Source organism: Stegodyphus dumicola, chromosome 3, assembly GCF_044657685.1.
Source record: "Stegodyphus dumicola isolate Sdum_Otavi_A_Nest chromosome 3, ASM4465768v1".
In the NCBI taxonomy this organism is placed as follows: domain Eukaryota; kingdom Metazoa; phylum Arthropoda; class Arachnida; order Araneae; family Eresidae; genus Stegodyphus; species Stegodyphus dumicola.
This window is the reverse complement of record NC_140770.1, coordinates 256401514-256415628: the sequence shown is the minus strand read 5'-3', so window position 1 is coordinate 256415628 and position 14115 is coordinate 256401514. Positions and strand designations below refer to the sequence as shown.

Sequence of the window (14115 nt, the reverse complement as noted above, 5' to 3'; positions counted from 1 at the left end):
TTACAACCTTGAAGCAAAAAAATATTATCCAATTCAAAACTTGTGCACTTTATAAACATCTTGTATAATGATTCCTGCATGGGTGGGTGCATCTGTATGGGTTCATTGCATTAGAGGCATGGATTTGCAAGCTTGGAACCTCTGATGTAAAGATGAAAATCATTGGTAGGTACCCTGATTCCCACCTACATATCTTGTAAATTGCATTTCTTTCTGCAGTGTGTACAATTAACTGATCAATTCATCTATAATTCATTTTTCTTGATATCTCAAAGGATCCTTTTGAAACCTACTTTTAGATCTTACCAATTGACAGTTAATGAGAATGGTGGAGAATATGAGTCTGCTGTAATCAGTGTGATACACTTCGTTAATAATGATGTGATTTTTAAGATAAATACATAATACAATGCCTTTTATTGTTAGCTTCAAATTTATCTTTGCTAATATTGAAGAGTTTTTCCCTTGAACTAGATAAGTTATTTCAGTTCTTAAAATGATAACTGGTGGAATTTGTTCTTTCTTTACTTCCAGTTGTGAAAAGCATGTAGTAAATTTTGTCCTTTATCAGAAGAAAGTAAAGAAAAACTTCATCTTCTGCATTTTAACTCATTGGCTTTTGGGGTTGTCTCACCATCTCTTTTTACTTTATTTATTTTTCACTCATTGTCTGATTTTTAGATTTTAATTATTTAGGTTTGATCATGGGATTTCTTGACTTTCATGTTTGCTGGTATTCATTTTAGCTGTCCAAGTATATTGGTTTTCTTTATTTATAAATTAGGAATCCCTTTTCATTTTTCTCAACATCCTTTTGCTCAAGTTCTGTTATTTATTGAACAACAATATTTGAACTCAACGGAATTATTATACAAACAAATTATTTTATTAAATTTTTTGTTTGTCTCCTAATTTTTCAAAGTTCTCCTGTTTTAAATGGCTGCACTAAATGGGGAAAGATTAGAAATCTTTTTTGGTAAAACTGGAAGAATTTGGCTACAAAAACGAGATAAAAACAGATTGAGAATTTGTGGGAAAACCTATAATTTTAATGAGATGGAAATAATAATATTTTTAATCCCATAATTTTTTAGCAAGTCGAAGCAAACGTTTATCTTGACTACAAAACAAGTTTATCTCACAAAACTTGATTTATAATAGAAATACTTCGTTGTAATAGCAATGTTTTTGAGTATTTTACTAGAAACTATTCCTACTCATCTGCCATCTGTTTTTAAGAAAGCTTGAAGTAATTATTTACTAAATACTATAGTTAAATGATTAGTATTATATTTTACATCTGTCAGGTATGAATGAACAATATATATTTCCAGGTTTGTTGATCAAATTTCTATTACAAGCTCCGTGCCAGGTGGAGTTGGAGAATTGGATCAACAGTATTCATTCTGCTTGCGCGGCTGCCTTTAGATTTTTAGATTTTCATTATTTAGGTTTGATCATGTGATTTCTTGACTTTCATGTTTGCTGGATTTATATGATGACTTTTAAGTATATTGGTTTTCTTTATTTATAAATTAGGAATCCCTTTTCATTTTTCTCAACATCCTTTGCTCAAGTTCTGTTATTTTCTTTTCGTTAGGCTTTTGTTCTATGTTTGTTTTCCATGCTTAAAATTTTTGTTTTGCAGCTGCTGCATTTTATTTTCCAATTTTCATGAATATGTGTGAGCTGATTTTAAATCTTCAGTTCAAATTTGCATAAAAAATCATTTATTACTACCACTTGTCCTGAAATGTATATTTGAAATAGCTGTTGTGTTTGTGAGCATTGTCTTTTTAATGGTAATAATTGTTAATAATGAAGCCATTTTATGAAATTAAGTAATGAGTCAGGTCTAAGATTATGAGAGGATTTATTTCCTACTTGCTGTATCCTGGTCTACAAATCTGGACTCAGCCTTGTGGCTAATTACCAGGTTATAAAGACTTTATCATGTAAAAAGAAATACAGCATATATGAGAGAATAATGAAAAATTATCAGTAGTAAAAAATCAAATACTTTATAATGAGAGATGAAATATCTAGAATATCAAACTTACATGGTAATAAATTAATGCAGCCCTTTGATGCACAGAAATTTCACTATAAAGTAACAAATTCTGATATGATGATAGCTAGGCAAGTAGTTGCTATTTCACCTGTTTGTGTATCATGTTCTGGGATATTTGAATTTTTGTATTGCTGTGTTCTAGCTTTTTGTGATTTCATCATGTGATAATTTTGATAGGATATTGTAAATTATAATTATTGATGAGCCTTAATTTAAAAGTTGGTGAATAATAATGTTACAAAGAAACATTGTGCATTGCATGAAATTTGTTTCCTAGTATTTAAAATTTTTTTATATCTGCTTTGGGTATAATGATCTTGACAAGGGCAACATAGATGGGCAATTTGTTAACATTTTAAAGTAAACATTTATTTTCTCTGGTCATATTTATGTTTCTTTTTTGTAGTGGATATGGACCATGAAATCTTAATGAGTTATTTTTGTTATAATTGATCAAGTTAATAAGTTTAACTTGCTTGACAGTGATCACTCAGGTTATTTTACACAGTTTTGTTTAGAACTTCTGTATTATTCAAAAAAAAAAAAAAAAAAAAGCTGAGTGAAAATGCACAATTTGCTTTTTAATTTGGTGGCTTTAATCTTTCATCTATCCCATCTGTATATATTGGCCTTTTGATGGTTTTGTATGAGCTCAGCTCACATTTTAGTTACACACTGCATTGACCACAAATGAACCAGAAAATTACAAATTTATGACTGACAGATATGCATATTTGGAAAGAATACTTAATCTCACAACCACCGAAAGGTTAGTAACTGAGGCTCTTAGCATAGAGACAATGGCAATACCTTTCATGTACTTTGAATTTAGTATATCTAATGAATTAGGAAAATAATTAATATATACATATTGAAGGTTATGGATCTTAAAATAGAAACCTGTGGAACTCTTGCATTTATATTTTTAAATATACATTAGTGTGCTTTATCCTAACCATAAATCTTCTTAAGTATTAAAGTTCCATTTCAGAATCAAATGTTTCCTTGATATCGAGGAAATGTGATGTAATGTCCTCTTTGTTTAAAAAGCTGTTGTGTATTTTCTGAGAGATGTTTGATAAGTCTACACAAAATATGAGAGATGATCCTATTATAGAGAAATGGCTATTATTCTCACTTCTAACATGATTTGAAGGTGCATATGTGTGTGATTGGCAACCATTTTAATCAGTTAACAATATTCCTAGTGCATTGGAGAAAACTTAGTTTTGTATCTTGATAAAAATTGCTTTTTAAAATGAAAACTTGTGATGGAAACTAAATTCAGGCTTGATTTATTATGGTGAGCATGCACCTTCAAATAAAATAATTGACAAGTGACTTAGTGTTATATGATTTGACCAAACGAGTGAAATATGTAATGCGGCTTGCTGGTTTTCTTGATGAAAAATTTTCATCAAATTCTGAAATCATTGTTGAAACCAATGTCTACTTTGCAGGGCATTTTTGAAGATGGAAAAACTTAAAAATTGCTAAACCTCAAGTTTTTTAAAACGTTTAAAAAAGTCCATTATTTTTGTTTAGAGTTCAATTTAGTTTTGAGAATGTGGCATGTTATAGTATGGTTTGGAAAAGTATGTTTAGTTGAAATGGTATTGTTTGAACCAAAAAGCTTGTGGAGATGAATTATTTATATTTTTTTCCAGCAGCAGAAGCAAGTAAGTTGGTCAGTAGTTAGTTGCATATTTAGGACATCTATCTGTTCTCTTAAATATGATGATAGTGGCTATTTTTCAGTATTTTTGGAAGTTATAGCTAAACAGGGATTAAGGTTAAAGATTGTTATTTTTTAAGTGATTTTAAGATTGTGCTAGTGATATCATTGTAAGCAGAGACTGTATTTCTTTCAGGATGTGATCGATTTGGCTAATGTAGATTATTATTTTTTTAAATACCATGTAAGCATGTCCATGCGAGTCCTTACCTGGCCTTTATTTTCACAACCATTAATCCTAGGCATGTGCTTCCAGTTACAAAATGTATAAACATTGTAAATATTCATGTTTTGGCAAGTTTAATTATAAAAAATTAATCAGTTTTATACTGGTCATAAAAAATAAAAACAAAAAGTTTAACTTCCATGTGATAAAATTTGATTGAGATTTTCAATTTCAAAATATTTATAAGTTTTCAAATACAAAAAATATGATACTAATATTCTCATGAAGTTTTATTGCTGTAGAATCATAATCTTATAATCACAAATGTTGGCTATGTGCTAATACTGAACCCTGGCAGTGTTTTCTAGAATAGGAGTTGTATGAAATTCTGTGAATTAAAATCTTGTTTTTGATAAAAATTGTTAATCAATACTTTTCGTGTTCATCTGAGTAGAAATGCTCATCACTTAATCTCTTATCATTAGAATTTTTTCCCTAACTTCTAATTGCTTACAATTGTAAGTATTTTGCTGTTTGATTTGTATATGGCATCTGAATATGATCTTCTACTTTAAAATAAACTAGCTTTGTCAAATTGTGTCATATGAGAGTCTTTCTTTCTTTTCTTTTTTCTTTTTTTTTTTTTTTTTAAATTTCATTTTGTGTAATGAATATAATATTTTCTTAAATATAAGTATGGAAAACAGAAACATATAAAAAGTTACACATTGCAATTGAAAGCACGTGTCTAAGTGGTTATGAAAATAAAGGTCAGGCAAGGACTTTTGTGAACATGGTGAATATTTTAACATTCATCAAATGACTATAATTCTATGTAACATTCATATAGTCAGCAAACTGTTCAGGTTGAATTTAGTAATTGGAAATAATTTTCCTGTATTAACACCAGTATCTATGTATGCTTATATGCTTTTCTGAAAAATCAGGTGTGACTTAAACTTCAGTATCTTTTGCTCCTTCTGTCTTCTGATATTGCAATACACAGCTTTCTCTTCTCTCTTTGGTGAGTGCTTCATGCAAAGACTATTTTTTAGAGCAAGCATTTAGATATCTCCTTTTTTTGTGTCAAGTGATGTGATGTACCTACTTCATCTAGGGCCACATATGCAAAATGTTCATTTTTCTTATGGTTATGACTGCTACCATATGAGTCAGTATTACTTCAGTCCCATAAATTTCCCACAGTAGACTGTGGCTTATATTTTATTGACTAATTCTTATGATTCACGAAGCTCCATTCCAGGTTGAAAAAGATTCCATAAAGATATAGAAAGTAAAATTCTTATAGTTTTAGTGTCAGATCCCACCTATTAGATCTTGTCAATTGTAAGTAAAATCTTAACTGCCACGGTAAGAGTCATCTAAAAACAAAACAAAAAAATTTTTTTGCTGCTGAAAGAGAGGGACCTGTGTCTTGTCACCCTCAAAATTAATAGGATCTTATTCAAAATCCACCCCAAATTAAGGTTTGCTTTTTTGCCTAAATTTAAGTAATAAAATTTATTAAGCCTTCCAGTTCTGTTTATTTATGTGATGCCTTGAAAAACTAGAGACTAGTTATTAAAACAATTCATGTGCTTATAAGAAAATGCTTACTGCTGTACAGTAAATGAGAAATAACTGAAATTTAACGTGAGGATATTGATGGAAAGCATAAGTTAACTGGGAGAGGAAACATAAAGACTGTACTTTCTGTCTATTTGTTTAAGTAACACTCTTGTATACTACAGTTAAGTTCCTAAAAAATGTCACATTACATGAATTAGTTATTATATAAATCAAAGAACTGTACGAAAAGTTTTTAAGAAAATTTTAAAATCTGTCCTATTTTCATTTTGTAACTTCAGCATCTAGACTTCTGTGGTGTACTTCTTGCAAAAAAGTCTATTACTTACAACTCCTTGCCCTTAGTTGAGATTCTGAAGGAATTTCTTTGTAGAATTAATTTTTGTATGTCTTTCAACGAAAGAATTTTTTAAGTTATTTTATGGAAAGCTGCACAATTAATTATCTCTTCTTTAACCCTCCCACCTCCCCAATCTTTTTTCAATTATATTGAAGTATTGAATGTTACCGTAATTAGTGGCACTTTCTTTGGCCCTCAGATAAACAGTGCTATTTGAGTGCCATGTTATAGAGATATTTTTCCCATTTTTTGAATCATATTATGTAGGATCTACCTGTTGTAAATTTTCTTTATGTTCTTCATACATTGCAAAAAAGAAATAGAATGAAATATCAGTTCATGAATTTAATTTGTTCCTAAAGACTGTTTATCATCCAAAACATTTGTAAAACGAAACTGTTTTCTTAATAGGGATTTGTGTAAAATTGATTAATCGGTTCAGGATCACTGATGATTGTTTATTAAAAATTTACAACAATAATTTGTGCACAAGTTTATAACAGATAACCAGTAGAAATATCATTAAATCTAAGATTTAAAAAAGTAAACACAAAATTAAACAAGGGAAATAGATGAATATTTGATGTGGTTCACTGTACCTGTATGATAAAGAGTTGACACCATAAGGGAAAAGTGATGAGAAAGAGAGATTATTGTTTGGATGAGAAGTCCCCTTCCGTGAAAACTCTCTTTCTGAGGCATCTTCATTTCTTTTCTTTTAGTGACACTCAACTCTGCTTGGGATACACTGGGGCTCCATTTTCTCAAAATTGACCATTTTCAAATGTTTCTAAAGTGACACGTGGCATAATCTTTGAAAATACTTTGCTGTAGCTTGCTGCTACTTTATCAGGGAAATATCGTTACGTGAAACTTTACATTTCACCCTATTTTGCACATATTTCATGGATAAAAGAACTAAATGCATTTTCTGTCCTTCCCCCCCCCCTCTTCACCTGAAGGCACATCTGTCACAGTTTCTTTTAATAGCTGCTTGTGAAAATATTCTAATTCTTTTATAAGTAATAAAACATATCAGTATCAAAATCTCTACCTACAACATATGGTCATAATTTTCTCAAATTCACACTCCTGTAAGTCATGTACTCTATTAATTAGAGTTGAACAGTGGAAAATATTAAAATGTATTTTTCAGAAGTCCCTGAGTATTAATCTGTGTCAGAAGTTACTTTGTAAATCATTTGCTGTCGACTTCAGTGTTTGTAACTCGTGTCCCATTCGAAACCAAGATGTTTTTTTGTTTAGATAATGTGTTCTTGAACTGATTAGTGCATAATTGAGAGGTGTTCATGGTCTTAGCTTTCACTATATTTTTTATTAAATGAGATCACCAAAATGCTTTATTCTACAAATGCAAGGTTATAGTGTTTATAAAATTTTTATGTGCATAAGGGAAAATACTAAATTTTAAGAACTATTGTATATACTCTTGTATTTTCTGGCCAGTGCTGATTTGGGAAAAGCATGGTATATTATAGATATCGTTTTACATGCACTATTTGGCCAACTGTATCCAGAATCTTGAAGTTCTGGAATCTCAGGTTCCTGAGGCATCTGTTAATATATCAGTTTATTTTTCATGTTGATGACATCCTACAGACATCTGAGATTTTCCTTCATTTTTCATAGGTGGTCACAAGATTTGATTTTCAGGTATCCATTGGAGCTGAAGTGAGTTCGGCCATGGAAGATGGGCAGTTTTTCATTTGGGTTTAGATCATGGTTTTGAGCACTCATATGATCGAATCACAGTTGCAAAAGCTGCAATGTGTGTTAGAACAGGTTTTTCCCTAATTGTTGAGTTGTTTGTGCAGTGTCTCCAGAGTGCTGAGATACATTTCAAATTTCATGTTTCCAGCTGCAGGAACTAAGGGACCTAGGCCAAAACACGAAAAATATCCTTCACATCATTCTGCCACCATCAATTGTGACAGTTTGCACAATGCAATTAGGTAAAAGGTGTTCAGCGGGTATCTGCCAGTCCCAAATAATTTCTCTCCAGATTGTCAAGTTGTGATATAGTGCATCATTCCATGGAACTTACTTCTACTGATCCTCAGTCCATTGGCAGTGAGCTGTGCACCATTCCAACTTACACTTTACTTTGTCGGTGGTGATGTTCGGCTTTTGAACTGCTGCATTTCCTTGGTAGCCCAGGCTTTTTGATTTTCAATAAACAGTTCTGCTGTAAGTGGCAGTGCCTGACACATTTTGAAACTCCTAAATGATCACTACTAACAGAGATTTTAGGATTTGATGACTGCAAGCAGATAGCAGACTGAGAAAACATTCTCCTTATGTTTTCTCAGTCTGCTATTTTATTTTGCTGCAGTTTTACTACTTTAAGGTTTCCATTTTTCTGTGCTTCACTCTCAGCACAGAGTTGATTTCAGCACACATATATAGTGTGTACATAGTGTGTGCGAAAAATCAGTCTTTCACCGCATGGCATCCAATAATCATTCCATGTTTGATGCCACTTAGCTCACTTGACTTATTCATTGTCTTGTGAATGAGTATATATGAACTCTGTGTCTCAGCACATTTATAATGTTCATTTATACATCAGACCACATACCAGCCAGTTCTGTTCCTTTGGATGGGGTATTTTTAGCCATATAGTATATCATCTTCTTGAATTCAAATGAAAACTAAATTTCTGTAATGTTTATATTTGTTTGAAATTATCACTAAAGATGAATGAATGTTATGCAATGATACATGGAATAAAAAGGCTTCAATAATTTGTGAATTTAGCTCATTAACTGTATTTTCATATTTTAAATTAAATCATTTCTATTTATCATGTAATTTAAGTACCATTGCCTTCCCAAACCAGTAACTGATTTACAAGTTTTTAGCAGTCATATTTAGAATATTAAATGCCATTAAATTAATACAGTGTAAAGTCCGAAATTTGGATGTCCAGTATCCTGAATGATGTAATATTTGAACTTCCAGACTACCAGTGCAATAAGTAAATAAATATATTAATAAAATTAAAATAACAAGAAAAATTCCACTTTCCGCTTGCAAAGCCTAGGAAGGATGAATATAATACTCAACAAAAGGCAGCAAATATTTGGTAAATGCAATTTTTTTCCCTACTAACTGAGATTCCAGGAATATCACTTTCAAATACAGGCTGGCAAAAGAGTCCTTCTGTGGCCAGTGATAATGAATTGATTGACATATTGATGAGGGCCAGGATCCCATTTTTGGCCTTTGTGTGGTTGTGAGGGGGTTATAATTGTTCTGTGTGATCTAAACTGTAAGCCCCAATGTTGACATGTCTTTATGTCATTTTACTAGATTTATACTGATGATCAAAAATCTGGAATCGCTGAAAATCCCTGTAGTTCCAGATCTTGGACTTGATTGTTGTTTTTCCAGATCTTGGACTTGATTGTTGTTTTTTATATATTAAGAATTTTTCAGAACTCTAAAAATTCATATCTAAAATTGAATGCATTAAAAATAAATTTACTTAAAAACAAAAGATTATTAAATTTAGTCATTTGATTCTCATTTTAAACTGAATTTCTTGAATCCCGTCCTTTCTTTAGCAACCTTTTTACACATAATAAATTTGATTTAAGCACTACTGTTTACTGTATCCTCACAATCACTGAAGAGCCGAAAATGGGATCCTGGACATGATCAATATGTCAATCATTCATTCTGCTTCTACTCTTTCCGGTGTTAAATTTTATTTTTCTGTTAAATAAAAAATGGCTTCTTTTCAGTCGTATGTATTTACATGCTTTCAGGTTTTGTTCTCATTAGATTAGGATCAGCTATGAAGTAAGGAATTATATTGGGGAAAAAGGAGTTTTGTGTTAAGCTATCATGATTGCATTTTAAACTAATTTGTGATTATCCTTAATTTTTTGTTCGATAACTAGCACTTTTTCATGAGTACAGTTAAGTCGCTTTTGTGTGTGTGTTTATCTTTTGTTTTGTACTGCAGTAAATCCTAACTATGGCAAATGTTTCATCACTTTTTTAATTGTTGATATCAGGTGACAGTGTAGCATCATGGCTATTGACAGCTTGGGTGCCAGTTGCCTTGATTTGATTTGTTTTGGATGTGACATATTATCAAATTATGTAAGTGTTGGGTGGATATTTATTGTATCATTTATAAGCATTTTTGACTCTGGTGGGAAAAATGAAAAAGAAGGCTGTCAGAATTTTTATTCTGTCTGTTAAATTGTTCCCTTGTTCAGAGTGGCATTAATGTGTAAGTTGCCGGCTGTTAATATTGGTTAACTGTTATGTAATTGGTTTAACACTTTCAGTCCTAATGGGCACATACATCCCAGAGATTAGATTTCATAAATAAAACCCACTTTTAAATGGGCTTTTACATTTGCAGTGTTTTTAAGGAATTAGGGAACAAATACATGACTAAAGAAACCTGGCAACACATTTAGATAGCAGATGGCGCACTTATGTTTTTGAACACACCAATTACTCAAGGATTTTTTTTTTATTATTATTTATTTATTTTACAGTAAATACAATTATATTCAAGGCATACTCAGTATGAAATAGTTCTTATTAGGTAGTAATTTAACATTTTTCATCTCGGATATAAGAAATTTTGAATAAATTCTTTTTGTGAGATATATTGTCCCAATCGTATTTAGCAGTGGATTAATATGTCCCACCAGTGATCATATTACTACATGCTGATATATCATGTTTGTGTTTATGAAACATATATGAAAATTTCTGTTGTATATGAACGAGTGCATGTGACAGAGTTTATGTTTTGTAATATTCACATTATGTATTACCGTAAATTTTAGTTTTGTTTTCTGAGAAGGAGTAATATCCTAGACGATTGGGACATATTTATCCCAGGAAATAGGAAAAGTTAAAAACTTTATTGTATTTCTTTTTGTATATCAACATTAAATTAGACTACTTTTCATAGTTTAATTTGAATTATGCAAAAGTTGGACCAAAAGGGTTAAATCTGTCAAGGGATTGTTTAAAATTTGGAATGAATATCTGTTGGAAGAATGATCATGTATTTTAGAAATTCTGATTTATCATTTTATCTGAGTCACAGTCATTATCAAGATCATGATGAATGTTATAGATAGAGGTAACAAACTTTCACTTTTAAATGTAAAGGAGATGAGATATTTTTTGTTAACTTATTCATAGTTAATCGTAATCTAATAAGTGTTGGGAAAACTGCCTAGCTGGTAGTTGGCAAGGAATTTTTAACTAAACAAAATAATATAAAAGTAGAGGATTTGAACTTTCTTGCCTTTTTTGCTCATTGTGAGAGGCTTCAGATGCACTGTAGTAAAAGTTATTTGATTTGGAAGAATCTTTTAACATGTCACTAAGTTTTTGCTCACCTGTTTGTGCCAGGACATTTCTCACAGTGGTTGCTGCCTTTATATAACCATAGCATATGTTGGCTAAATTGTAACTATAAAAAATATACATTGATATTTTATTGAAGCAATTTATGCTTTTACAGCTAGTGTTGTATTTTACTCTATGGTACTAATATAGTTCATCAGTGTTGTTTAGGGTCCTTTCTTCTGATGTCATATTGATGTGTGAATGTGAAATCATTTTCACATCCCTGACCTGCACTTTATGTCTTTTAGTGCAAGCATGTTATTCCAACAATATTAACACATAAATGGGGAGAAACTTATGTGTTCAAATTATACAGTAAACTTTGTCTTTCTTATTTTATTACCCAGACAGAAAAGTACTTACATTTGTTCTTTGTGTTGTTTTTATGTTACTGGTTTTCCTTTTACTGTTTGTTATGGAAATAAATACCAAAAGATAGAGACAAAAGTAATTGTAAGCTAAACATAAGAAGAACAAAATTTTATCAGAAACCATAAATGATGGTTTTGTCTTTTATATAATAAATTAGGTATTTTATCAGTAGATCTATATTATTCAACATTATGCATTAAATGTACACTAATGCTAAGATTGAAGATCAATCTTAGCATTAGTGATATATGAAAGTATTTTAGCGGAAGTAGTTACTACAAATATTATTGCCTGAACCATAATAAAAAAGTGCATAAGAACTTAAAGGTAAGTATTGGAAGTCTCTAGACAGAATTCCAGGTTTTTATTTTGAAGAAAATATGAAGATATAATAGCTTATGGCTGTATGTTAGTTTTACATAGACATTTAGATTTTTTAATAGATATGCTTCTTATTAAAGAAAAAATTTGATTGTGCTTTGACTATTGAGAAAAAGCATTTGTTTCAAGTGTTTTAATATTTATTGAATTATTTGAAACTAATCATTTCAGGTATTAATTTCATTAAATGAGATTGCATAACACTATAACCTGATTCTTAATTCATTCATGAAGTCATTTTTATATTATAATCTACTAGTTGTTTATTTAGTAGTTATTTCAAATAAAATTAAATCTTTTATCTTAAATTCCCTAACTTTCTGTATTCTTGTCTATTTAACTGCTTATAATATAATGTTTTATTGAATACTTTTAGTACTTAATATTGAAATATCAAGTTAACAAAAGACTATTGTAATACATTTGTGTAACTACAATTGTGTATTTTTCTATGCAGAGTGATGAACCTATGTCTTCATTAAAGTCAATGGCTGAGCAAGCTGTCTTAAATGCAGGCTTAGAAACACATCTTCCTGCATCTCCTTCACCATCTTCTACAGAAAGAGGCTAGTATTTCTTTCTTTTTTTTTAATCAACTCTGATTTATATATATATATATATATATATTATATATTTTATTATTTTTGATAAAAGTTTAAATGGAAGAAAATATGAAATTATTTTCCTCTGTAAAAAAATTTATTTCCTTTGTATGGAAATAAATTATTGTATGTTTGAAACAGAATCTTTAATCATTATTTGAATTTAGAAAAAATATCTGTTCGAGAAAAGATTTTTAGCTAAACATCACTTGAGTACAAAAAATTGCAAGAAACTTGCCATTTTTTCTCAGCTTTCATGGCTAGCAGATTAGCTTTCACTAAATATAGTTTTTAATATTTCCCTCATATGCAAAAAATATAAACAGTACAAGGTCTGAAATTCAGACATACTGTATATTGATAGCATGTGGCTGTTTCTTAAAAGTTGAAAAACTTAACAACATTTATTCTCTCCAACACGTAATAATGCCGCTTAAATGGGCAGAAGAGTGAGTAAGGATTACAATACAGTAAAACCTCAAGATACAAGTTTAATTCGTTCCGGCATTGAGCTTGTATAGTGAATTTCTTGTATCTAGAAACAAACTTCCCTATTGAAAGTAATGGAATTCCAATTAATCCGTTCCGTACCCCCAAATATCTCATTACCATCTCATCTTCGGTCAACGTACCTGGTGTTTCTTGAAGAAGGTCCAAGTACAGATTCTTAGCCTTAGAGCAAGTGATAGCTTCCAACACCAGATTGCCTTTTAACTGCTTCTTGTTAATCCATACCAACAACAGCTTCTTAGCATCTTCTAGGAGATTTGTACAGTGCTTGAAAATAATGGTAACTTCTTTGGCCATGCCAAGTTTCTTATTTTCTTCCTTCTTCAGAATATTGTAGATCTTTGATGTCAAACGGCCGTAAGTCTTCACCAATTTCGTCAGTCTTACACCACGCTTATGTTTATATATGATTTCTTCCTTAATTTCAATGGCCATGGCTTCCTTATTTTTCTTTGCAGCACTATCTGAGGCAACGTGAAAAAATTATTTTCACGTTAAATATAATAATAAACAATTAACTCACAAATGCAAAAACACATAGATCAAAGAACACTGAGTGATCTGACGAGGAGATTCCCCGAGTCGAGCCGGACCAGGAAATGGTGCCATGCATACCAATAGCCTGGCTCATTGCTCGTATTTAAAGACAATTGTTTCGCTCATGTTTTCCTCCTATCTTGAATTTCTTATATATAGCGGCGCTCGTATTTCGAGGTTCGTTCCACTGTACAGTCAAAAGTCGTTAATTCGGACACCCATAATCCGGAATGATCTATAATCCGGACCTCAATGACACATGCGCATAAGACCTTTATGGCTGCAAATAGGCATGTGCGTGTGTGCAAAATACGTTTACGAATGCGCGTTTAATGTATAACGGACGGTATAAGCTAAGCTAAAATTATCTAATTCAGTTAATGTTGCAGATTGCGCTGTTTCTTA

At 30.9% G+C, this 14115-nt stretch overlaps 1 protein-coding gene across 3 annotated transcripts in view; it reads left to right on the top strand.

Moving 5' to 3' along the window:
• Positions 1 to 14115, top strand: part of LOC118191553 (CCR4-NOT transcription complex subunit 3-like) — a 126663-nt gene that overhangs the window by 53194 nt on the left and 59354 nt on the right. For all 3 annotated transcript variants that reach the window (XM_035362351.2, XM_035362350.2, XM_035362349.2), the window contains exon 12: positions 12519 to 12627. In XM_035362351.2, coding sequence (XP_035218242.1) covers positions 12519 to 12627 — 109 coding nt within the window. The remainder of the gene's footprint in view (positions 1 to 12518; positions 12628 to 14115) is intronic.